We start from the raw sequence: 25,370 nt of genomic DNA, 5'->3' as shown, positions 1-25,370 counted from the left end.
CACGAAACTACATCTTCCACTCTCTGATTCTACAAGGGATCCGAATACATAAGGGCTCTATCTATGCCTCTACACTCACTCATTAGGGTTGTAACACTCACCCTTGCTCGCAATCCCAAAATAAGTTGGGCCCTGTGCCTATAGATCAGCAACTCAGGGACCATCTCTGTCACCAGGGAGACAAACTCTGCCAGCATTGCATAATTCATGGCATCTCGCTGTTGCACCACCTGCCATATGGACGCGGACATAAGCTGAATGGGTGGAACCAAGAGGCAGAGGGAGAGGAGAGGGAGACCTAAAACAGCATGGGAAAATTAATAATAAGGGTGCAATCAGAACGTCAAACGCATACACTGTATATATAAAAGTATGTGGACACCCCTTCAAATTAGTGGATTTGGGTATTTCAGCTAAACCAGTTGCTGACTGATGTATAAAATCTAGCACACAGCCATGCAATCTTCATAGACAAACATTTTCAGTAGAATAGCCTTACTGAAGAGCTCAGTGACTTTCAACGTGGCACCGTCATAGGATGGCAACATTCCAACAAGTCAGTTCGTCAAATTTCTGCCCTGCTAGAGCTGCCCCAGTCAACTGTAAGTGTTGTTATTGTGAAGTGGAAACTCTAGGAGCAACAACAGCTCAGCCGCAAAGTGGTAGGCCACACAAGCTCACAGAACGAGACCGTTGAGTGCTGAAGCGCATAGCTCATACCATTTGTCGGTCCTCGGTTGCAACACTCACTAGAGTTCTAAACTGCCTCTGGAAGCAATGTCAGCACAAGAGCTGTTTGTCGGGAGCTTCGTGAAATGGGTTTCTATGGCCGAGCAGCCACACACAAGCCTAAGATCACCATGCGCAATGCCAAGCTTCAGCTGGAGTGGTGTAACGCTTGCCGCCTCTGGAGCGTTGGACTCTGGTAGCATTCTCTGGGATGATGAATCACGCCAGAGAACACTACCTGTCACCATATGGTAGTCCAACAACGAATCTGTGTTTGGCGGAGTCCAGGAGAACACTACCTGTCTGAATGCATAGTGCCAACTATAAAGTTTGGTGGAGTCCACTACCTGTCTGAATGCATAGTGCCAGAACACTACCTACCTGTCTGAATGCATAGTGCCAACTATAAAGTTTGGTGGAGTCCAGGAGAACACTACCTGTCTGAATGCATAGTGCCAACTATAAAGTTTGGTGGAGTCCAGGAGAACACTACCTGTCTGAATGCATAGTGCCAACTATAAAGTTTGGTGCCAACTATAAAGAGTCCAGGAGAACACTACCTGTCTGAATGCATAGTGCCAACTATAATGCAGTTTGGTGGAGGAGGAATAATGATCGGGGTTGTTTTTCCATGCTAGAGCCCTTAGTTCCAGTGAAGGGACATCTTAACACTACAGCATACAATGACATTCTAGACCATTCTGTCCTTTCAACTTTGTGGGCAAAAGTTTGGGGAAGGACCTTTCCTGTTTCAGCATGACAATGCCACCGTGCACATAGCGAGATCCATAGAGAAATGGTTTGTCGAGATCGGTCTGTAAAGAACTTGACTGGCCTGCACTGAGCCCTGACCTCAACGAACACCTCTGGGACGAATTGGAACGCCGACTGTGAGCCAGGCCTAATCGCCCAACATCAGTGCCCAACCTCACTAATGCCCTTGTGGCCGAATGGAAGCCAGTCCCTGCAGCAATTTTCCAACATCTAGTGGAAAGCCTTCACAGGATATCTAGTGGAGGCTGTTGTTATAGCAGCAAAGGGAGGACCAACCCCATATTAATGCCCATGACTTTTAAATTGTCGACGAGTATGTTTGATGAGATGTTCGAGGAGCAGCTGTCCACAAACTTTGTCATGTGTTGTACCTTCATTGGCTTGGAAAAATAGTATTTCAAAAGAACATTGTAAACAACTTTAAAATCAATCTGCAACATAGCTAGTGTATTATCTAAAATGGTTAAATAACGTTTCGCAACAGTCTTGTGTAATTGAATGTAGCTTATGCATCTTAATTATGTGTACTGGGGCATATTCAGTGGAGCAAATGTTCATGATTGTTGTAGAAATACGCGAGTACTGCTTGTATCCTGTGGACTTCATTTTTGACTGCAAACAGGCTGTGAACATGGTGTCTTGCCGAACATACCCCAAAATAACTCAAGTAGCAAATAGTATATGCTGCGGCTGGCATATTTGCATGGTCATTTATTAGATACAGCCTACCTGCATTGTCCGCTGCCGAAAATTCCGAGTCCATTTTGTCGCGTGGGCCAAATGCTGACTGTTGTTACAAACGTTAGATGGAGGATCACGTTAGACACGGGATTTAATGCATCGGTTCCTTCCTGAACGCTACAGATTGTAGCAAATAATGTTGTGAACACTACGTTTGCTTTGTCTACGAATGTTTTACTAATTGTAAACCAGTTAATAACATGCTTGTAGCCACGAACGACAAGCAATCCGGAAGTGATCCTGGAATTACTGCGCGTCACAAAGGACCGGTCATCGGAAATGCATCGGATAGTTCACCTAGGAATGATTTAACCGGTATCCAACAGATCTTCTACACAAAGCTACCCAAAGCCTATTGTTTTCTCTACATGGGCCTAACCTGTTCCCCCGCCCAATTGATTTCATTTGAATTACTGGTATGTGTGTCAGAGAGACAGAGGGCTACAAAGTAGAACAAAACACATGTATTGTGCTGGGAACTGTAAAAGACAAGGAGACAAGTTGGCATCCACCTAAGGCTGGTTCATTACCGTAACAGAACATTTGACTAATCTTTGACATTCTTCAAAAGTTATTGACAAACATTTTAATTTACTAGCTCTTCTAATAGACCAGCTTGACTGATTGACTAATTGGATGATCATAGCACTGATTTAGTTTTACAATAAAATAAGTCAAGGACATGATTGAGTTGCAACTCCCTTTGATCAGACAAAATAATAATTGACAGCTATATTTCAATGGCCATGAGCCAGACTGACAAGATAACTTATTTTAGAGATCTAATGGTGTTGAAAGACCTTCCTTGACAGAGACATTGTAGAATATAATAGCTGTGAAGGTAAATTTACTTTAATTGTGTCTGCCATTTTTTCCAATTGTGCTGGTGCCCTTACTTCACGCTTGGTTGGAATTTTCTCCAAAGTCTGAGCTCTGGACTGCCTCTGACCCTGAATGGTTCTCCATGTGTTTCTTCAGTTTGGACGAGGTGGGAAAGTTTTTCATACACTGGTTACAGACAAATGTCTGCACCCCTGTATGAAAGCGTTTGTGTCGTGCCAAGTCTGACGAACTCCTAAACTTCAGCTGACAATCAGGGCAGGGGTAAGGGCGTTCCCCGGTGTGAATGCGGATGTGTAGTTGTACCTCTGCAGGGGTGAGAAATGTCTTCCCACAGTGGACGCAGGGGAATGGTCTTTCCCCTGTGTGTATGAGATGGTGCCTGGTCAAAGCGTAGGGTTTGGTGAATCCTTTCCCACAGTAAGAACAAGGGTAAGGGCGCACGCCAGTGTGGGAGATGATATGTTCCTGTTGGGATTTTTTGCTCTTAAACCTCTTGTCACACTGATTGCAAGCGTACGGTCTCTCATCAGTGTGGGAGCGGTGGTGCTTGGACAGCTCCCCCTGGGACAGAAAGCTCTTCCCACACTGAGAGCAGAGGAAGGGTCTCTCCCCGGTGTGCATTCTCTCATGTCTGCTCAGGATGGATATCAATGTGAACCTCTTGGGACAGTAGGAGCACTGGAAAGGCCTCTCGCCCGTGTGAACTATTTGGTGTTTCTTGAGCAGGAAGAGGAAGGAAAAGCATCTCCCACACTGGTTGCACTGGTGCGGTCGTTCGCCGCTGTGGGAGAACATGTGCCTCTTCACATCAGCTTTGCGCGTATAGCTCTTGTCGCAGTGCGGGCACTTGAACTGCCGCTTGACCAGGTGGGTCTGCCGGTGTTGGGAGCGAGCCAGCAGGGAGTGGAAGCTTTCGCCACACTGCTGGCAGATGTACTGAAGGCTGGTCCCGTGGCTCTTTCTGTGCTCCAGCAACTCAGAGGAGGAGGGGAAGCTCTTGCCACAGATGGAGCAGAGGTGGGGTAGGTCGCTCTCGCCCAGGTGGGAACTTCTGTGGTGGGCTGTCAGAGAGCGGAGGTTGGCAAAGGAGCTCCCGCACTGCTGGCAGGGGAAAGAGATGGATGTCCCACCATGTTTCTTCTCATGCTTGGTCAGGTCCCACGAATGCTGGAAGGTCCTGTCGCATTGAGAGCAGTGGAAAGGTCTCACCCGTGTGGGTGAGCTGGTGTCTCCTCACATCGGAGGAGCGAGTGAAGAGCCTACCGCACGTGGCACATGTGTGGGACTTATGGTAGCCTTTTGCTTTCGTGGGAATCCCAGCATTACCGGTTTGATTCTCAGAGTTTTCAGTTATTAAAGTTTTTGAAGAAAGGAGAGGTTTGATTGATGTGAATATCTGGCCAGTGTTGTCAGGACATGGTGAAACCGCTGCTCTGTTTTTCCAAGACACATTGGGCTTGTTGTACTCCTCTGTGTGAATGCTTTGCATGTGGAGGTGAAGGCTCTTTTCCTCCAGACTGTGGTAGGCACACATAGGGCAGGTAAAGGGGGTCACCTTGTCAGATCCACCTGGGAGACAGAAGGCATGTTTTATTTGCATGGCTTGGGAATTAAATAAAATGCTCATTGAAAAATATATTGAGACCACACAATGAAAGACATACATCTTCCAAACATTCATATTTTTTCCAAATGTTGGTCCCTCAGTTGTTGCTACTGTGAATATGTACAGTTGAAGTCAGAAGTTTACATACACCTTAGCCAAATACATTACAACTCAGGTTTCACAATTCCTGACATTTAATCCTAGTAAAAATTCCCTGTCTTAGGTCAGTTAGGATCACCACTTTATTTTAAGAATGTGAAATGTCAGAATAATAGTAGAGAATGACAGTCCCAGTGGGTCAGAAGTTTACATAAGGCATTGCCTTTAAAATGGTTTAACTTGGATCAAACATTTTGGGTAGCCAGCCTTCCACAAGCTTCCCACAATAAGTTGGGTGAATTTTGGACCATTCCTCCTGACAGAGCTGTGTAACTGAGTCAGGTTTGTAGGCCTCCTTGCTCACACAAGCTTTTTCAGTTCTGCCCACACATTTTCTATAGGATTGAGGTCAGGGCTTTGTGATGGCCACTCCAATACCTTGACTTTGTTGTCCTTAAGCCATTTTGCCACAACTTTGGAAGTATGCTTGGGGTCATTGTCCATTTAGAAGACCCATTTGCAACCAAGCTTTAACTTCCTGACTGATGTCTTGAGATGTTGCTTCAATATATCCACACAATTGTCCTACTTCATGATGCCATCTATTTTGTCAAGTGTACCAGTTCCTCCTGCAGCAAAGCACCCCCACAACATGATGCTGCCACCCCTGTGTTTCACGGTTGGGATGGTGTTCTTCAGCTTGCAGCCTCTCCCTTTTTCCTCCAAACATAACAATGGTCATTATGGCCAAACAGTTCTATTTTTTGTGTCATCAGATCAGAGGACATTTCTCCAAAAAGTACGATCTTTGTCCCCATGTGTAGTTTCAAACCATACTTTTTTATGGAGGTTTTGGAGCAGTTGCTTCTTCCTTGCTGAGCGGCCTTTCAGGTTATATCGTTATTGGACTTGTTTTACTGTGGATATAGATACTTTTGTACCCGTTTCCTCCAGCATCTTCACAAGGTCCTTTGCTGTTGTTCTGGGATTGATTTGCACTTTTCACACCAAAGTAAATTCATCTCTAGGAGACAGAACGCCTCCTTCCTGAGCGGTATGACGGCTGCGTGGTCTCATGGTGTTTATACTTGCGTACTATTGTTTGTACAGACGAACGTGGTACCTTCAGGCATTTGGAAATTTCTCCCAAGGATGAACCAGACTTGTGGAGGTCTAGAATTTTTGGCTGGGCTGATTTCTTTGGATTTTCCCATGATGTCAAGCAAAGAGACACTGCGTTTGAAGGTAGGCCTTGAAATACATCCACAGGTACACCTCCAATTGACTCAAATGATGTCAATTAGCCTATCAGAAGCTTCAAAAGCTGTGACGTTTTCTGGAATTTTCCAAGCTGTTTAAAGGCACAGTCAACTTAGTGTATGTAAACTTCTGACCCACTGGAATTGTGATACACTGAATTATAAGTGAAATAATCTGTCTGTAAACAATTGTTGGCAAAATTACTTGTGTCATGCACATAGTAGATGTCCTAACCGGCTTGCCAAAGCTATAGTTTGCTAACAGGACATTTGTGGAGTGGTTGAAAATGAGTTTTAATGACTCCAACCTAAATGTGTGTAAACTTCTGACTTCACTGTATATAACCATCTCCCTGATGACTGTCAGAATAGTCACTATCGGAATAGTTGGAGAGATCATTATTACCGGCTTCTCTTCCCCTGGGTGAGTTGACATAAACCATGCTTGAGGCCTCACCGTTGTTCCTGTGATTAAAAACGAAAACAAAAATATCACTAATTTGATGACAAAATGGCAGATTCCTTTTTAAATGACAGTACTCCTATTCTCTAATCATCACTCATACTTGTTCTCAGTGTTCTTTTTCCTCCTCCAAGTTCTTGGCGTCTTCGACTGCAGCCGTGTAGACCGCCTCACATTTGACGTCACAGGTTGTTGGGTTTGAAAGTTGACCACTTGGGACGTGTCCTTCCCTTCCTGGTTCACACATACAATCACAGTCTCTGATTGGCCGTCCTGATCTGCCACCACCTCATCTTGGACATCTTTTTTGACTGCTTCAGTCTCTGTCCCAGTTCCAATGTCTTCACTGATATTAACAGCTTCATCTGCTTGCTCCACCGGAACACTCACTGTGTCCATCTCTTCCTCGGCTGCACTCATCTCCTCCCCCACGTAGCCATATTCTTCAACGACTGTCATCTCCAGATTCATATCCTCAGCTTTAAGTTCAACCACCTCCTCCCGCAGTGGAGAGGCGTTTGACGGTACGTATTCCTCGTTCATCGTCTCTACAATCTCTTCTTCCACCTCTGTTCCAACCTCCACTTCAGTGTAAACTGTTACTACTACCGCATCAGTGTCCTCTAAAGACATGTGGCCCAGCACGTCTGCCGAGTTATGTGACGACTCTGACCGGATGACAAAAGTGGTCGGCTCAGTGGTGACCACCATTTTAGGGGTGGACAGAGAGGAGAGGATGCTGTCGCCCATGGAGGAGGAGAGAGCAGCTGAACAAGAGAAGACAAGAACTGTGTCGTAAAAAGACCTGTGAGTTTTAAACAGTACTGTGCTACAAATGTTGCATCATGATTTGGTAATCATTACAGGAGACTTACAAGGTTCTTTTAAATGTCCAAAACTCTTATGGTGCTGGAGAATGAGGTTCAGATTCTCTGGGGTAGACTGCATACACTCCTCCAGGACTGAAGGGGCAGAGCTGAGCCATGTCGCGGTCTGAAAGGGAATGTGTTTTAGAAATGCATTTTATATTCAATCACCGTAGCCTAAAGAATTGTGTTTGTCTTCCCAAAATGTACTATTCCCAACCTGTGCTAGATTTATGCAACATCCAATATCAGAAAGTCTAAATTGCCAGAAGCTATGCATGCCACAATGCTCAATACCTGCTTGAGATCTGGTACTGGAAACAGTTGTTCCAGTCTGGAGAGGAACTCCCATGTTAACGTCTGCACCGCTGTGTCATAATGTCGGCCATATTGTTCCGGGAACACCTCCTGTTGGGGGAACATTATTTAAATGGAGGCAAGGCGATGGATTGTAACTTTTCCCGGGCGTGACACTCCCATTGTTTTCAGTAAAACCTTGGCGTAAGCAGCGCGGTCCTGCAAGAGGCTCACAGCGCCGAGTGTAAAATTACCTGAAAGAAGCACTCCCTCTCGATTGGGTCCTTCAGCAGTGATTGGACAAGCACCACAAAATTTGATTCAGATGCTTCCACCTCTGCGTCTCTGTACTGCAAGACAGTAAACAGATACAATCATCTCATCACATCACATAGTGGCTGTGTGCACTCAAATCCACTTGGAAAACAACCAAGTTCTGTTCTAAGAGGCAGCGCCTCTTCAACCTCAGGAGGCTGACGAAATTTGGCTTGTCACCAAAAGCACTCACAAACTTCTACAGATGCACAATCGAGAGCATCCTGGCGGGCTGTATCACCGCCTGGTACGGCAACTGCTCCGCCCACAACCGTAAGGCTCTCCAGAGGGTAGTGAGGTCTGCACAACGCATCACCGGGGGCAAACTACCTGCCCTCCAGGACACCTACACCACCCGATGTTACAGGAAGGCCATAAAGATCATCAAGGACAACAACCACCCGAGCCACTGCCTGTTCACCCCGCTATCATCCAGAAGACGAGGTCTGTACAGGTGCATCAAAGCTGGGACCGAGAGACTGAAAAACAGCTTCTATCTCAAGGCCATCAGACTGTTAAACAGCCACCACTAACATTTCTGTGGTTGCTGCCAACACACTGACTAAACCTCAGCCACTTTAATAATGGGAATTGATGGGAAATTATGTAAAATATATCACTAGCCACTTTAAACAATGCTACCTAATATAATGTTTACATACCCTACATTATTCATCTCATATGTATACGTATATACTGTACTCTATATCATCTACTGCATCCTTATGTAATACATGTATCACTAGCCACTTTAACTATGCCACTTTGTTTACATACTCATCTCATATGTATATACTGTACTCGATACCATCTACTGCTTGCCTATGCCGCTCTGTACCATCACTCATTCATATATCTTTATGTACATATTCTTTATCCCCTTACACTTGTGTGTATTGGACAGTAGTTTTGGAATTGTTAGTTAGATTACTTGTTGGTTATTACTGCATTGTCGGAACTAGAAGCACAAGCATTTCGCTACACTCGCATTAACATCTGCTAACCATATATATGTGAGAAATAAAATTTGATTTGATAATAGGACTATAGCCCACTTACTCCTGTGCATCCTGGAGTAACAGTGGGCATGCTGTCCAGGTAAGGTTGGATGGTTTGAGGGTCGGCAGGGCCTCGGCACAGCTCCAGAACCAACTGAATCACACAGTAGAAACAAGTATTAACTGTGGTACAAACCTGTAGCTGGAGAAACCATGTCATTGTCATCTCTCAATCAACTCAGGTGGGGAGTACCCATTCATAGGATTCATAGGATTGCAGACAGGTACATAATGTATAGAACAGACCCAATTCTCTACTCATCATCATAGGAAATTCTCTCTCTTCTGTTCAATATATTTCATTTGCGCTTTTCAGGGCTCTCCAGCCAACTGAATAACCCTATGCCCCCTGACTCGTCTCTCACCCGTGCTCTCAGACCTAGAATGAGCTGAGCTCTATGTCTGTGGCTCAGCAGCTCTGGAATGGCCTCTGTCACCAGAGTCACAAACTCCTCCAACTTCTCATAGTGCCTCACATCTCTTTGCTGAGCCACCTGCCACATGGCAGCAGACAGGAGCCGCAAGGGTGGAACCAGGAGGTGCAGAGAAGAAAGACTGAGAACTGGATCTGAAATGTTGGTGTACAAATGGACAAACATTCAATCAGAAGTCAGAACACTGTTCAAAATATATACAGTAGTAATATATCATTATGTCTGTCAGCTAATGATGCGGACAATAATTTATAATCTCGTCGTTACAGGATGGGGCTCCATAGAATAGAAGCATCAGTCATTAGCCTTTGTCAGGATTAATTTGCATTAAGCAATAACTTTACCATTCACATTGTCTTTACTTTAAATTGATAGCTAGTTAGATAGGATTACAAGCACACTTGGCTTAACAATGCAGTCATAACAACCGATTTTAGCCGGGGATCAACTGATAGCTAACTATGCCACTTTTTACATGGGGCTTTTGATATTAGTTCTGCAGATATTAGCTAGCATGGTAACGTTATCTAGAAGTTATTTTATTACACACCATTGACGTCTTTAGATAGTCCACATGCATCCATGGCTATAAATATACGTATGTAAAAGCGCAGAATAATTTGAGAACAAAATTATTTGACTGCTCCCCAACGAGCGAAGTAACATCGATCTACTTCCCCAAAACTTCCGGTACCCAAGACTGGACTCAATTTTCGTTCCGCATGTACCTTTTCCAAAATAGAAGTCATAGAAAAGAACAAGCTCTCCAAGCTGCCGGCCTACATTACAACTAACATGGCTCTGTTAGATTTGAGTTGATTTCCCTTTGAACAATATTGTAGCCTACTGCAAGACAAAAACGTTACTTTTATTACCTTTATTACCTAATGAATACTCCGTTAAAGATACAGAAGTTTTGCCTCTGGGGGTGCTGATGAGCCAAAATGTGTCCATTAGAAAAGGAAATACTGTAAATACTGTCTATTGACCCGAGATAGCAGATTGATTCATATTATGTATATCAGCCATGAAGACAACACTCGAGCCTACATATTTTCCCTAATTTTTGAACATAAGAGTAGAGGCCTGCACTCGCCTCTCAACAACCAGCCTGTGTACCGGTAGCAACTGTCCTCTTCATTCTACAAAGGAAGGTGTGCAATACTTCTCTCTTTTTAATGTCAAAACAAAGTAGGTCATCTAAATAAAATAATATGCCCTTTTATGTTTGATTCCTGGCAGCAAAAAGCACATCTCAAATATACAATCAAGTTCCAAGCTGTGACAGAATTAACAATTCACAGTATGAGGCTCAACTCTTGTTGTTACAGGCCTCTAATACAAATGGCCTGTCTTACTTTACATTCCAAAAAACAACATATGAATAGCAATGACACAGCAATATCGTCAACAAACAGCCTCAACTGCTGCATGAGTTCGCTCGTGTGTACGCAGAAGATGCAGTCTGTTGTAAGCCTTCCCACATTCAGTACACACGTATGGCTTCTCTCCCGTGTGGCTGAGCATGTGTCTCTTCAGTGGAGTGGTGCTGTTATAGCGATTTCCACACAAGCTGCAGGAGTAGGGCTTCTCTCCTGTGTGTATACGCTTATGTACTGTAAGATAGCAGGACTGGGTAAAACTTTTCCCACACTGCTCACATTTGAATGGTCGTTCTCCAGTGTGGTAGCGCTGATGTTTCACCACCTCGGAGTAAGTTAAAAAACTTTTACCGCACTGAGAGCACATATGTGGCCTCTCCCCTGTATGCATGCGATTATGCCTGGTCAGATCAGTGGACTTGGAAAATCTCTTCCCACACTGTGAGCAGGGGAAAGGACGCTCCCTGTATGAGTCTGTAAGTGTTTCTTTAAAAACCGATTGGCCTTGAAAGTCTTTCCACACTCCAGACAAGGGAAGGGTCTCTCCTCTGAGTGACACTGAAGGTGTTTTGACAATTCACCAGAGGACAGAAATCTTTTCCACAGTCAGGGCAAAGAAATGGTCTCTCTCCTGTGTGAATTCTCTCATGTCTAGTCAAGATCTGTAGTTGTGTGAATCTCTTTGGACAATGAGAGCACTGGTAAGGCCGCTCACCTGTATGAGTTCTCTGGTGTTTGATCAAGTTCGATAGCCTTGGGAAATTTTTAGGACAATGGGAACACAGAAATGAACCCTCTTCCTTATGAGCATTCAAATAGTGTTGCCTAAGACAAACTAGCTGCGTGAAGTTCATGTTGCATATTGAACACTGGAATGGTCGCGCGCATTGTGCATTTGCATGTGTTTTGTGAGGGCATCCGAGTTTTGACATTTCTTCAAACACTGGTTGCACTGCAGCGGGTCACCACCGGAATGAATCAGCTGGTGTCGCTTCATTTGGGATATCTGACTGAAAGACATGTCACATTCTGGACATTTGTGTTCACCCTCTTCGCTGGGACACTGCTCACTCTCAAGGCCTGCTGGGAGGTTTAACTTGATCCCACAGTCAGAGACTGGCGACTCTGCTAAATGAGCCACACTGCAGTGTGTCTTTAGATCTTCCTCCCGATCGAAGCCCTCTCCACACGCGCAGCACTGGAACGGCCTTGACCCTAGGCCCTTTCGCTGGTGTCTTTTCAAGTCGAAGGAGTACTGGAAAGTCTTCCTACATTGGGTGCACCTATAAGGCCGCTCCCCAGTGTGGGATCTCTGGTGTCTCCTCATATCTGTCGCTCGAGAGAAGGTCTTTCCACACACAGAGCATGTTTTGGAGTGTGATGTATGCTTGCCAGACTTCCCCAGTGTGTGGGGAATGTCTGAGAGACATGGGTTCAGAGCGGTGCTGCTGGAAGACCCTGTAGGGGTTTCTGTTTCATTTTCAGCAAGCATCCTTCTGTACTCCTCTGGGTGAAGCGCTTTAAGGTGTTGCCGGAGGTTCACCTCGTCAGCATGGTTAAAAGAGGACTGAGAGCAGGCGAAGACAAGAGAGGGAGCCTCCACCGTCCCACCTGCAGGGGAACAGAGAAAGGAGCATACTGTATATTTAGAAAGTTATCAAAAATTATAATCCAACTTATTCTAAACCAGGCATCTGGATCATATTCAACATTGCCAAATCTATTCAATTAAAATGATGAAACATTCAGAGAATTCTAACGACATCCAAGTGTACCTATAGTACCATAGAACCCTTGTGTTGATATAACATTGCAAACCTTTATTTCCATTCATTGTGGAGCTGTCAGAAGTGGCGCTGAGGTCTTCAGAGTCTTCCCTAAAGATAGCGATAAAGCACAATTGATGTCCAATGACACTGCACTTGATTGATTTTATTTGACAGTTTAACAAAGCCATAGAAAGTACAAACATGTTTAAAACGTGACAGGGATAACACAATGAAGTCAATGACACATTTCCATTGTGATCCTTTTAAAGTAAATGGTGAAATTGCTTTAAAACCTTAAGTCCCCTCCCACCCCTCATTCTTACCTTGGGTCTGGAGACAGGTATAAAGGGACACCGCAGGTCCCATTAGCCTCCTCCAATGCCTTGAGCTGCCCTCCATTGGGACCTCTTGATCCCACGGTCTTCATCTGGAGTCTTGTGTTTCTTCTCAATGGTTGAGAGTTGGAGGACATTTGGAGAGGCAGGACACTGACGTCCAGTCTCTGGAACCCTAATGTGGGTTTTTGGTGCAGACAGGATGGGACCAGTTCTGGCTGGTTCATTACTTCTTGTGGCGTACATTGGGAACTTCCTTGATCCGTGACAGTTTGGGGGACATAACCAGCTTCATTTCTCTCCTGCTCATCCTTCTCAAGCCCCTCCTCTGTGAAATCATTTTCTTCATGTGGGTTCTCATAGTGGTTGGACGGTCTGTCAATTGTATTCTCTGCACATATAGGCCCAACTAACTCCGGATGTTCAACATGCTCCTCCTCCTGATAAATCATTTCCACCTCTCTATTCATTGACTCCAGATCCACACACACATCCCCCACCTCTGCGCAGAAAACGGCTTCCTCTATGTTCATGGCACTGGTTTTCTCTGAAACAAGCTCAGCGTCTCCGTTCGGATGCCCCACTTCCTCACAAATAACCTCCACTTCTCCCTCTTGACGTTCTTCCTCGCTTGCATTGGCTACCATCTCCCGCTCTTCCCCATTCAAGTCAGCCTGACTGTCTCTTTGGTTCTGTGACTCAGTCTTCTATACTAAACTCCCTTTCCTCTCTGGTGTATGTACAGGTCCCCAGCTCCACTTCTGCATATTCAGTCACTACTACAGACTCTGTTTCCATCTCTTCACCATATAAGGCTGGGTCCATACAACCATCCATCAACTCTGATTGATCTCTGTGTCTGTCTTTCTAGTGGCCACCACCACTACCGGAGTGAAAGACAGAGAGGAGAAGATGCAGTCGCCAGCAGAGGAGGAAGAAGTTGCTGATTGAGAGGTGAAAGGAGACAATTAACAGTGAGATGTTATTTATTTTAATAAACTGCTGGGATATGAATAAAGGGGGAATGTTACAATCCTAAAAGCATTTCCTTGAATCATTCAAATGTAACAATTTGCATACCTCCTTTACTAATTCTGGATTTTTTTTTTTTTTAAAGTGGTTTACCATTGGTGTCCAAATATCCTAGTTCTCTATGATGTTGCAGTAGAGTCTTCAACTGCAGAGGCTGAGATAGAGAGTTGACACACTCTTCCAAGACAGAGGGTCCAGCATTGAGCCAAGACACTGTCTACGAGATGGGGAGCACACATTAATATAATATGCAATCAATCAAAATCGGTCCAGTTGTTCTTAAATAAAATATTCTAAATGCCCCAAGATGTCTCATCATGTCTAATACATATACTGAGTAACCAATGCAACGTTTTGTGAAGAGTGCTGCAGTGCTCCACATGAGATGTCTTAGCATGTTAATTCATCGTGGGCATTATGACATGAAAGAAAGATGCAGACATTCTTTATGCAAACATTCAAACAAGACAACTTTATTCACGCTTGATAACGGAGGTCTGAGGAGTGGTCTAATGATGAGGTTCTGCCCGAGTACCTGTTTGAGGTCTGGTACTGGAAGGAGCTGCTCCAGCCTGGAGAGAAACTCCCACATTAATCCTTGCAGGGCAGAGTCATACTTGGGTCCATAGTCTACAGGAAACACTTCCTAATGGGAGAGATGAAAAAGACAGGGGGTGGTCAATTATTTGGCTGGCTACTTTTCACATAGAATTTTTCCTTCAAAGATTAAATGTAGCCTAAGAACATGAAGCGGTAGGTTGATTATCACAAACAAAACATAAAACATAAAATGTAGCCTAGATACTACTGGTTTCATCTGTTTTGTTATACCAATGTTGACAGACCATACAAATGTTCAAACTTTGGTGTTTAAAAAAAAAAACATATACTGACCTGGAAGAAATGTTCCCTCTCAACTGGGTCTTGGATAAGAGTTTGTACCAGTGCAAGGAAATTTGATTTAGAGGCTTCCGCTTCTGCACAACAAAACTGGGGAAATAACCTCTTGAATAAATGTACTGTAATTCTGACAAGATCGAGTGAGAACATCATTACAGAGGATTGAGGAATATCTTAAGACTCACGTCTGGATCCCCGGATGTGATCTTGCAGCGTGGATCCTGTCCAGATGGCTCTGAAGCCCTGCTGTCTGCTCCGTGCGGCACAACTCCAAAACCAACTGGCGGAAAAACACAGATTAATCCTACAAGAACACTGTTGGGTGAACAACTTGGCCTAAACTTTCTCTTCAAATATTCCATTACCTGTTGTTTCATGAATAAAATAGAATTCCTTGCAACTCATTACTAAATGAACCATGTTCTTTTCAAGTCACAGGACAAATCTGGATATATAGATTTTGTGGTTTTCATTCCTGGTCCTTTTGGACAGTGAAAAATGTGTGCGTGTGGGCGCTACGAAAGAGTCAAATAATCATCACCTCGCTCTCTCACCTTTGCTCGTAAGCCCAACATGAGCTGGGTTCTCTGTCTAAAACTGAGCAGCTCTGGAACCGTCTCTGTAACAAATGTCACAAACTCTTCCAGCTTCTCGTATCCCATTATATCCCCTCGTTGGGCCACTTGCCACATCGCTGCAGAAAACAGCCGCAGCGGTGGGATGAACAGGCGCAGGGCAGGTAGAGGAAAAGATAACCCTATGAATGAACATATCGCAGGCAGTAAGCAGCTGCACTGACTGGGCTAAACAAGAGCACACATTGATAGGCTATGACTAGAAGAGGAAAACATTGATACTACTTGCTATAGCTAACTACGCATTGTATTCTAAATAGATTATGTCTGAATGCAGATTGCACAAAAGCGATCACAAATGGAAATATGCATTGATTCCATACAGTTACACCATAAGTAGCTAGCTACAGGGCGACAATTGGAAAGTTGGCTTGCAGCTGGAACCCCTGCCTGCTCTGCTTCTGTCTGGTGGAAGCTTCCAATCAGTTCCCTGCGACAACTATAAACTTACCCGTATTCACCACCGGCTCCGTTAAATTCCTATAATCCATTATTATCAGTCACAGGGACGTCCTAAACTAAACCCAAGCAATCATTGATTCATTTGGCTGAAAAATCTGTTTACCTGGAAGTTATTATTTTTTTCTCATTTTGCAGGAAGTCGCTTAAAAAAACATTAGTTCCGGTTTATATTCGCCTTCAGAATAAAAGTTACGATCATGGGAAACGCTATATCACAGATTGAACAATGAGACCGGTACTGGACGTATAAATATGAAGCATCCGCTGGAAAGTTTCCACTCGGAAGCCCACTGACGGGCAGTGGGAGAAGATGGAACGAGATGGATATTGGCCTACATTCTGAACATTTTCTCATTAATGAAATATTTGATCTCAATACAGTTTTCTGTTCCCAAAACTAAAATATGTTATGAATAGAGTGGTCTAAGTTTTGTCAACGTTTTCTAAGCGCGTTATTTAGGTGTGAAAAGTCGAATTGAGTTATTGCACACGTGCATTTCAGAGTAGGCGTTCCCTAACGGATATATGCAGATGTTTTCTAGAACGGGCCAATAGGATCTCGCTCTCTCGTGCTTGGCTCTGCCCACCTCCTTGCTTGTTCTTCCTACGAAAATTAATCTGTTCCATTGGAAACTACAGGCTGTGGTCTATCTTGGTTTAGTTATACAAATCTCTGGCTATATCGTCTCTAGTAATCAGTGAATCATCTCACAGATGCTAATATAATGCAATAAACTCCTCTGATGTTGCCAAAAAAGTGAATTTAATTCAAATGACAAAATCATATACAGCACGTTTCATACAATATTAAAATAAAGGTTAATAAAAAATGTAACCATAAAAATAAAGAGTGCATTCTTAATGAAAAGTTCAGCTATCACAGAAAAAACAATACTTGAAGTATTGGACTGAATATACCCACTATGATAAGTAGCTTAAAGGGGAAAAAAAAATGTTTCGCTTGTCAGGAATCAAGATGTTTAGATATGTAACTTTTAAAGTGCATTCGGAAAGTATTCAGAGCCCTTGACTTTTTCCACAGTTTATGTTACAACCTACACAATACCGAAGGTTACGTATGTAACCACGATTATGTGAGCTATTTGGATCACTCCAATATATTGGTATCACTCCGCTGCGGAGGGATACATCCGAGGAGAGGATTAACAGATTTACTCCCGTGTACACCCGTGTCACGGCTGGGGTCCGCTCTTATATAATATATATATATATAGAACCCATGGCTGCGACATGCATTCTCTACATAATTTTTGAGGTGACTCTAGCACCGTAGAGGATTGGAGTGATCCAAATAGCTCACATAACCGTGGTTACATACATAACTTTCGTTATATTTTACTATATTGGATCACTCCAATATATTGGTATACCTGACCAGCCTACGGCGAAATCCCAGTGCGGGACCGAGACGCAGGGGCCGTCAATGTGGAAGGGGAGGCCAGGACCGCTGAGCCAACCGCAGAGGGAGGTGCCACGTTTACCTGATAGTACCTAGCAAAAAGCGCACGAGGACAAAGCAGACAAAGAGCTGGTCTGTTGTTCTAACTGACCGTGTCCGCTCCACATAGGCAGCCAGTGCCCCCTCAGGGCACAACATGCCGGAGGGAGGCCCAGAATCCCCCGCCACTGCCGGGGGGTCGTAAGCAGACAGGATAAAAGTTATGTTCACATGCCTGTCTGACAGAACCTTCGGGAGGAATAAAGGGTTGGGGAGGAGAGATGTACTCCTCCCCTGGGTCCATCCGGTAGCACTCAGAAATTACTGAAAGAGCATGGAGCTCACCCACCCTCTTCATGGAAGTAATCGCTACCAAGAAGCCACCTTCATAGAGAGGTGTTTCAGGTAGGCAGACTCCAACGGTTTGAAAGGCAGAATTGGATGTGTGCCAAGACCACATCCAGATCCCAGCTCGCCATTGAGCGGGTCCGTGCTGGACGCAGGCGATCTAAAGGACTCTCAAACCATGAGAAACAAAATTTTCTGGTCTGATGAAACCAAGATTGAACTCTTTGGCCTGAATCCCAAGCGTCACGCCTGGAAAAACCTAGCACCATCCCTACAGTGAAGCATGGTGGCGGCATCATGCTGTTGGGATGTTTTTCAGCAGCAGGAACTAGGAGACTAGTCAGGATCAAGGAAAATATGTTTAGAGCAAAGTACAGAGAGATCCTTGATGAAAACCTGCTCAGGACCTCAGACTGGGAAAAGGTTCACCTTCCAACAGGACAACGACCCTAAGCACACAGCCAAGACAATGCAGGAGTGGCTTCGGGATAAGTTTCTGAAAGTCCTTGAGTGGTTCAGCCAGAACCCAGACTTGAACCAGATACATCATTTTTGGAGTATCCTGAAAATAGCTGTGGAGCGACGCTCCCCATCCAACCTGACAGAGCTTGAGAGGATCTGCAGAGAAGAACGGGAGAAACTCCCCAAATACAGGCGTGTCAAGCTTGTAGCATCATACCCAAGAAGACTGGAGGCTGTAATCACCGCTAAAGGTGCTTCAACAAAGTACTGAGTACAGGGTCTGAATAATTATGTAAATATTTTATAATTTTTTTGTTTAGAAAAAATATATATTTGCAAACATTTCTAAAAATCTGATTTTTGCATTGTCATTATGGGGTATTGTGTTTAGATTGATAGGAAAAACAAATGTATACATTTTTGAATAAAGCTGTAATGTAACAAAATGTCAAGGGGTCTAAATACTTTTCAAATGCACTGTACGTCAATGGACTAATGAAACAAATACCAAAATATATGTTTTTGGGTGGATTTGTCCATCAAGTAAATTCAGTTGCTCATTGGTCATTTAGATTCTCTTTACAAATGACTTACAATCAATACTTGCAACCGACTCTACAAAACATTTTAGATGATCTATTCAAAATATCCACTTAACTATCTGACGGACCTAGTTATTAAATCTATCCAAAAGAAAAATAAACATTCAACAACTGATATGCAAATGTACAACAATAACTCAATTTTCATTGAGGGAGTGAGTGAGTTGGTGAGCCTTGAGGCATCGAATTTGGGTGAAAGATTCCCCACATTCCCCACATACATGCTTCTCTGTATGGGTTTTCTGGTGCCTTTTCATATGATGAGAAAATCTGAAACGTTTGTCACAAACGCTGCATGTAAATGGCTTCTCTCCTGTGTGAAGTCGTTGGTGTGATTTCAGGTAACCTGACTGGATGAAGGACTTTCCACAGTCTTGGCATTTGTATGGTCGCTCACCAGTATGGTATCTTTCATGCAACCTCCTTTCATTTGCTGTGATGAAGGTTTTTTCGCAATAGGAGCATGGAAATGGTCTTTCTCCTGTGTGAGTAAGTTCATGTCTTTTCAATGACACAGCTTTGTAAAACTGCTTTCCACAGACTGTACAGGTAAATCTCACCCCCTCGTGAACTTGCTCAATATGTGTATTCAGCTGAATCTTTGTCCGATAAGTCATGTCACACTGCGAACAAGAAAAGGGTTTCTCCTCTGAGTGAGTTCCCATATGCACCGACAGTTCAGAAGCGGCCCTGTAACTCTTTCCACACTGCCAGCACAGGAACGGCTTTTCTCCTGTGTGCTTCCTACTGTGTATCGTTAGAGAATTGGCTGTTCTGAATTTTTCTGGACAAACAGAACACTGGTACAGGTACTCTCCTGAATGAACCCTCTCATGGATGACAAGGTACGATAACTGAGTGAAGGTTTTCTCACATTGAGAGCAGGGGTATGGTCCTGTGAATTTATGTTGATGCAGATAGTGATCTCTCAGACGCCCCAACAGGGTAAAGGTCTTCTCACACATGGTACACTGGATTTCCTTGTGCATCAGCTTGTGTCTGTCAAAGGCAATGGAGTTTGGGTATATCCTTCCACAATCAGAGCAATAGAATGGATTGTGAATTCGTTTGTGTGTTCTTAGGGAGGATGAGCCTTTGAATTCCTTGTCGCATTCATCACATTTGAATACCACCTTTCTTTCCTCCTCCTTGCATTCTGCCCTTGTGTCATCAGTGGCTAGCAGTTCACCAGCCTCCTCTGGAGTAGCATCCTCTTGTTGCTGGTCCACCAACTTAGATGCTTCTTCTTGGTTCACCTTCAGACAGATATCCCTCTGGTGTTTCTTTAAACCATGCATGTACTTGAAGCGCTGCTCACAATTGACACATTGATAAGGACGCTCCTCTGAATGGGATCTCATATGAATAGCCATTCCTGAAGCACGGTTAAAAATCTTCCCACACACAGTGCATGGTTTGGGTTCTTTGAGAGTCGGCACTGAAGTAGCAGCTGTGATTTGGGTCCCAGTGTCGTTTTCCTTGGTAGTGAGAGGACTGCTGCAACCTTCCGTTTTAACTTCCGCTTGTTGCTGGTCCACACTCTGACCCAAGTCTTCTAGGATGCCCTCGTGGCCAAGGATTTCCTGATGTTTCTTCAAGGTATCTTTGTACTTAAAACTTCTCTCACAAATAGCACAATGAAAGGGACGCTCCTTTGAGTGAGATTTCAAGTGCCTTTCCATGTCTGAGGTACGAGTCAAAATCCTACCACAGACACAACAGGTTTTTGAGTCGGACAGCCCTTTGTGAGATGGTTGTGGGTTTTCATCAGTGCCAAGAGACCCAGTGCTACCCATTGATTGGGATTCATCTTTCTCTGGCTGCGGTTTCCCCTTCTGTTGTGACAAGTTTTGACCAACCTGACCTAAATCTTCCTGGTTCACTTTCTTACACAAATCTCTCTGGTGCCTCTTCAAATCATATGAATACTTGAATCTCTTATCACAATTTACACACCAAAATGGATGCTCTTTGAGTGGGATCTCATGTGCCTTGCCATGTCTGAAGTACGAGTGAAAAACCTCCTACACAAAGAGCATGTTTTGGTGTCCAGAGGTCTTTTCTGTGTTAGACCTGATGGAGATAGCGTCTTAAGGGGTGATGTGTTCGTAGATTTGCTAGTTGAGGGTTGTGGGATCTCTTCTTTATTTTCCCAATCAACCAAAGTTGAGAGGTTCTTTTCACAAACTCCTTGCTGGTGTCTCTTCAGATCATAAATATCCTTGAAGCCTATTGCACATTTGAGGCACTTAAACCTATAATCATGATCTTGAGTGTGGCTTCGCTGGTGCCTTCTAAAGGACGTGGCTCGAGCAAAAGTCCTCCCACAGTCAGGGCATGTCTTCCTGAATGGGCCTCTTTGCATGACTTCCTCAGGGAGGTGTGCACCTTGGAGGAGGATGGCTGTTGGATTGCACGCTCGGAAGAATCCGTTTTACATGGCTTTTGTACTTTTGACCGTATTTTCTTAATCTGCAGCCTTTTGCTTTGTTTTGAGGTTTGAACATGAATTCCGGTGACAGCTTGATTGTCCGTTTCCACACTTACAGGCTTCCTATTCATAGCAGGCTCCTTCTCAGTAAATGAGTCTCTTTGATCTTCATCTGGTGCAAGTAGTCCTCCATTGTTCTCTATTGTACCCTCCACCAACCCTTTTCCTTCCACTCTAGCCAAACATTCTGATAGTGAATCTACTTCTGTGGCAGTCACCACACGTACATGTGGAGGGAGAGACAGAGAGGAGAGGATGTAGTCACCAAAGGACGATGGAGTTCCTTTTTGTGCAAGGGAGAGACAAAAGACAGGTTAAACTGAATTAATATATTTTCTGCAACAGTGTTTGACCAACGTCATACATGTCAATTGCATTTTCACAATCTTATATAATTGTTATTTATTTATTTAATGTCAGTTTCATATTCCATTTGGTGCCCAACCCATGACTTACAAGACACTATTCATCAAGCACTTGTGCAAAAAAACACAAATACAAAATTACATTTTACACAATTCATATTTGCATCATGTACAACTAGCTTATACTTCAAATATTTGCAATTCTGGCACAGCCAATCCAAGCCAATCAAAGCAACAACAACAAAAGTGTTTTTTGTCACATACACCAGATAGGTGTAGTGAAATATGTTGTTTTACATGGTCAGCCATAGTAATACAGCACCCTGGAGAAAATGAGGGTTGAGTGCCTTGCTCAAATGCAAATACAGATTTTCACCTTGTCGGCTCAGACATTTGAACCAGCAACCTCTCGGTTACTGGCCCAACGCTCTAGGCTACCTGCTATGGATCCTTTGAGTCTGTACGATACTCACCGATGGAGTCCAAATGTCCAAGTTTTCTGTGGTACTGGAGCAGGGTCCTCAATTGTATGGGGTCAGGTACAAACTGTACACATTTCTCCAGGGCAGAGGGGACAGCACTTAACAAGGAGGCAGTCTTGAGAGAGAGGAACATGGTTTCAAAGCATTAACAACTACATGCTCATGTCCAACACACAGTTTATTAAACATGAAAATATTATTGATTATTGATTGTTATTCTTGACTTCTAATTCCCCAAGCTTATTAGATAAAGGTGTTATTCATTCTTATTACCTGTTCAAGGTCTGGTAGGGGAAGTAACTTCTCCAGTCTGGAAAGGAATTCTAACATCAGCATCTGTATTGCAGTGTCATACTTGGGCCCAAATTCCACAGGGAACACGTCCTAGGAGAGAATAAATTAATGTAATAATTAATGTCAATAATTAGCCTAGTATTTGCCTTTTGTAACCTAGACCAGCAAACTTTTTGGCTCAAGGGCCACATCGGGTTTCAAATTTCCGAGGGCCACACAGCTTTTGTTAGTCAAGATATGGGCAGTTATCTGAAATTATATAGGTCCATTATTATTTCTACATACTTTATATTTGGTTTCATGTGTTAAAAAGCCTGGAGTTATTTTTTTATCCAAAATAATCATGGGACTGGATAGGGAAGTCAAGCAGAAAGAGGTGATCACTTTCCTACCATATAAGAGCAACACAAACCTGGTAGAAGTTCTCCCTTTCACTTGGGTCTTTCAGCAGAGATTCAACCAGCTCCACAAACTTTGATTCAGATAATTCCACCTCGGCATCACTTGACTGCAACAAAACACATACAACAATTAAATAATCACATTTAACAACTCAATGACACAACATTTAGAGTGACATAGGCCTCTGCTCCCTCCCAGAAAGATACTCACCTCTGCTTCCCCAGTGGATATGAGGCTTCGGATCCTGGCCAGGTGTTGCTGAATGTCTTGGTCTGCTGTCTGCTCAGTGCGACACAACTCCAGAACCATCTAAAATTACAGATGACTAGTAGAGCAAAGGCCAACCACACACTTTGAAGGCATTGCTCTGTTCTCATTTGAAGATAATGATAGATAGCCTAGCTAAAGGCCAACGGCAGTATTTGAGAAACCAGTGTCAGGGTCTTTATCTCAATCAATGTTTAACAGCTGGGTGGTTTATGCTAGAGTCAACAATATTGTTGTCAGAGAGTAACCTCACATGTACTTGTTGCATGTTTCTTTTCCCCATTCTGAACCCAATCTCTTACCCTTGCTCGAAGCCCCAGAATGAGTTGGGCCCTCTGACTGCAACTCAAAAGCTCTGGCACAATCTCTGTAACCATGGTGACAAACTCTTCCAGCATCCCATAATCTTGAACGTCTCCTCGTTGAACCACTTGCCACATGGCTGCAGAGACAAGCCGCAGTGGTGGAATGAAGAGACGCAGAGAGGGAAGAAGAAGAGGGGGACCTAAAAATAAGGATATGAGCCACAATAATTATTACAATAATTGAAATAATGCTGAACTGATATTGAAAGTTAGAGATGGTTCAAAAACCTTTCAAATATTTCCTCAAGGTTCCTGATTTAACTTGTAAGACAAAATGAAACCAATGGAATTGCCCCAAACGTGGAAACTGCATTCATACGAACTAATCAAGCGCACCAGATTAGTTACAAATATTGAGGTCCCTATCTAGCAACTCATTTGGTTAAAGGGAAAAAACATAACATGCTTGCCAAGGTAATTGTACATCTAAATAGGCTATCCTTTAAAAAAACATAACAGTGGATGATTCAGAAGTACTAGTCCTCCCGCTTCTAGCATACTTAAAAGATCGAGACATACGGAAATTTAGCGAGGATACGCCATGTTGAACATCAAGCACACCAAGTGTACTGAAAACAAATCCGCAATACCATTTTCGCTGGGATTTTGACATTGCATCTCGTCCTCATACAAAAGTAGTCACGCACGAAGCTTGAAAATTAGCTAAGTGTTTGTTATAAAGATGGTTTCCAAAGTTAAAAGGCTTACAACAGTTTTAAAACCTAACCGTCGGTAGCATTGAGTGTGACACTGAACGTAGCCCGTTCAATTTCCGGTTGCGTTTACACCCCCCAGAATAAAAGTCCTCGTGAATTGAGTTAAAATTCGGAATAGATTTTTTAACAAAGTCATCTTTGTCAGCAAGACGGTTATTGACTTGGTGTGCCAACTAAAAATAATTCTTACAATATTTAGCAATCCCCTTGTATAATAATAAAACATATTTAAAAACTCACCTGCAAGTGTAAATCCCAGAGTCTGGCATGGCTCAATAATGTGTCCCTAAATGTGAGGGTCAACAATGTGCAACAATAAAACACAGCCTAAAAAGATGACTTTGAAACAATGTACAGTACACCATAAACTATGTGGATCACATTATGTGCATTGAAATCAAGATTGCCCTCTTTCTCCATCTCCTCATGTGTAACCTACTAGATGGATTTACCCCTGTCATGCTCCTTCCACAAACAGCAAACTGGAAAAAAGCCCACACCATAATCAATGACCATTCCCATATTCTCTACACTTCATTGGAACTGATGCCCCTGGGATGTGCTTGCTGCCGTTAAAAGTAGTGTTATGAGGGCTTGTATGAGTGGTAAGGCTGAAGCAACCGTCTGCAGACAAACATTTGAGTGAAGTCAGGGAGGTGAATCTGCTATAGTTTAAAGTCTGACATTGATGTAGTTTTCTAACAGCAAGGCTCAATGCAACATGGCAGTGTTGCCATTGTTTATAAAAGTAATTATTTGTGATGTCGAAATAAACATGTCTCCAACCCCATATCACACCCTGAAAATATGTGTGTACATTGTGCTATCAAGTTGTAGGCCCCATTGTAAATACAAATAGTTTCTTAACTGACTTGCCTAGTTAAATAAAGGATTCAATTAAATTTTTAAAAAAATAGAAAATACATAAATTGGGGAGCCTCAAATATCACATTAATTTGTACATATCCACTGTATATGTTTGCCTTTGATGATGTTAAATGGCATTATGCTTATCTTTGTAATTCCATAATTTATTAACATTATTATTCTCTTGGCCAAATATCCCTCAAACCTGTTAAACTTAAAAATTTGGAAAATATATTAGAACTCATTAACAT

At 43.3% G+C, this 25,370-nt stretch overlaps 4 protein-coding genes across 8 annotated transcripts; all 4 read right to left on the bottom strand.

Moving 5' to 3' along the window:
* Nucleotides 1-157: 157 nt before the first annotated feature.
* LOC118373997 (gastrula zinc finger protein XlCGF17.1-like) lies at nt 158-4,228 on the bottom strand. Its single transcript, XM_052508920.1, has 2 exons — nt 3,141-4,228; nt 158-298 (listed from the first exon to the last, which is right to left on the bottom strand). The coding sequence occupies exon 1, from the start codon at nt 3,880-3,882 to the stop codon at nt 3,142-3,144; it is 741 nt and encodes a 246-aa protein (XP_052364880.1). The 5' UTR covers nt 3,883-4,228; the 3' UTR covers nt 158-298; nt 3,141.
* On the bottom strand, nt 4,228-11,325 carry LOC127924315 (uncharacterized). 2 transcript variants are annotated; one of them, XM_052508914.1, is made up of 9 exons: nt 10,035-11,325; nt 9,416-9,618; nt 9,052-9,144; nt 7,932-8,027; nt 7,678-7,788; nt 7,390-7,507; nt 6,618-7,281; nt 6,458-6,516; nt 4,228-4,656 (listed from the first exon to the last, which is right to left on the bottom strand). In XM_052508914.1, the coding sequence occupies exons 1-9, from the start codon at nt 10,066-10,068 to the stop codon at nt 4,229-4,231; spliced, it is 1,806 nt and encodes a 601-aa protein (XP_052364874.1). In that variant the 5' UTR covers nt 10,069-11,325; the 3' UTR covers nt 4,228. The 2 variants fall into 2 exon arrangements, with proteins under 2 accessions (XP_052364874.1, XP_052364875.1); XM_052508915.1 differs by having other exon boundaries at nt 9,527-9,618.
* A 14-nt stretch (nt 11,326-11,339) lies between these two features.
* Nucleotides 11,340-16,349, bottom strand: LOC127924316 (zinc finger protein 530-like). Of its 4 annotated transcripts, none has more exons than XM_052508916.1 (8): nt 16,103-16,349; nt 15,457-15,659; nt 14,897-15,182; nt 14,538-14,648; nt 14,096-14,219; nt 12,959-13,913; nt 12,685-12,743; nt 11,340-12,477 (listed from the first exon to the last, which is right to left on the bottom strand). In XM_052508916.1, the coding sequence occupies exons 6-8, from the start codon at nt 13,615-13,617 to the stop codon at nt 11,717-11,719; spliced, it is 1,479 nt and encodes a 492-aa protein (XP_052364876.1). In that variant the 5' UTR covers nt 13,618-13,913; nt 14,096-14,219; nt 14,538-14,648; nt 14,897-15,182; nt 15,457-15,659; nt 16,103-16,349; the 3' UTR covers nt 11,340-11,716. The 4 variants fall into 4 exon arrangements, with proteins under 4 accessions (XP_052364876.1, XP_052364877.1, XP_052364879.1 ...); XM_052508917.1 differs by having other exon boundaries at nt 15,989-16,123; XM_052508919.1 differs by lacking the exon at nt 16,103-16,349 and adding an exon at nt 15,989-16,087 and having other exon boundaries at nt 15,457-15,596.
* A 4,750-nt stretch (nt 16,350-21,099) lies between these two features.
* On the bottom strand, nt 21,100-24,403 carry LOC127924317 (uncharacterized). Its single transcript, XM_052508921.1, has 7 exons — nt 24,127-24,403; nt 23,474-23,613; nt 23,115-23,213; nt 22,915-23,010; nt 22,482-22,592; nt 22,200-22,323; nt 21,100-21,644 (listed from the first exon to the last, which is right to left on the bottom strand). The coding sequence occupies exons 1-7, from the start codon at nt 24,152-24,154 to the stop codon at nt 21,100-21,102; spliced, it is 1,143 nt and encodes a 380-aa protein (XP_052364881.1). The 5' UTR covers nt 24,155-24,403.
* Between the last annotated feature and the right edge of the window lie 967 nt (nt 24,404-25,370).

This window comes from Oncorhynchus keta, unplaced genomic scaffold (genome assembly GCF_023373465.1).
Source record: "Oncorhynchus keta strain PuntledgeMale-10-30-2019 unplaced genomic scaffold, Oket_V2 Un_contig_3943_pilon_pilon, whole genome shotgun sequence".
NCBI lineage: Eukaryota > Metazoa > Chordata > Actinopteri > Salmoniformes > Salmonidae > Oncorhynchus > Oncorhynchus keta.
This window is presented reverse-complemented; position numbering and strand designations above follow the sequence as displayed.

What these genes read in the sequence shown, in the direction of transcription:
- LOC127924316 (XM_052508916.1), bottom strand. Translation starts at nt 13,617, where the DNA reads ATGGTAGCCAATGCAAGCGAGGAAGAACGTCAAGAGGGAGAAGTGGAG. An exon ending in TACCTGTCTCCAGACCCAAG is followed by an intron (nt 12,744 to 12,958) that starts GTAAGAATGAGG and finishes CGCTATCTTTAG; the next exon opens with GGAAGACTCTGAAGACCTCA. An exon ending in CACAATGAATGGAAATAAAG is followed by an intron (nt 12,478 to 12,684) that starts GTTTGCAATGTT and finishes GTTCCCCTGCAG; the next exon opens with GTGGGACGGTGGAGGCTCCC.
- LOC127924315 (XM_052508914.1), bottom strand. Translation starts at nt 10,068, where the DNA reads ATGGATGCATGTGGACTATCTAAAGACGTCAATG. An exon ending in TTACTCCAGGATGCACAGGA is followed by an intron (nt 8,028 to 9,051) that starts GTAAGTGGGCTA and finishes ACTGTCTTGCAG; the next exon opens with TACAGAGACGCAGAGGTGGA. An exon ending in AGAGGGAGTGCTTCTTTCAG is followed by an intron (nt 7,789 to 7,931) that starts GTAATTTTACAC and finishes TTCCCCCAACAG; the next exon opens with GAGGTGTTCCCGGAACAATA.
- LOC118373997 (XM_052508920.1), bottom strand. Translation starts at nt 3,882, where the DNA reads ATGTTCTCCCACAGCGGCGAACGACCGCACCAGTGCAACCAGTGTGGG.
- LOC127924317 (XM_052508921.1), bottom strand. Translation starts at nt 24,154, where the DNA reads ATGCAATGTCAAAATCCCAGCGAAAATG. An exon ending in TATCCACTGGGGAAGCAGAG is followed by an intron (nt 23,011 to 23,114) that starts GTGAGTATCTTT and finishes GTTTTGTTGCAG; the next exon opens with TCAAGTGATGCCGAGGTGGA. An exon ending in AAAGGGAGAACTTCTACCAG is followed by an intron (nt 22,593 to 22,914) that starts GTTTGTGTTGCT and finishes ATTCTCTCCTAG; the next exon opens with GACGTGTTCCCTGTGGAATT.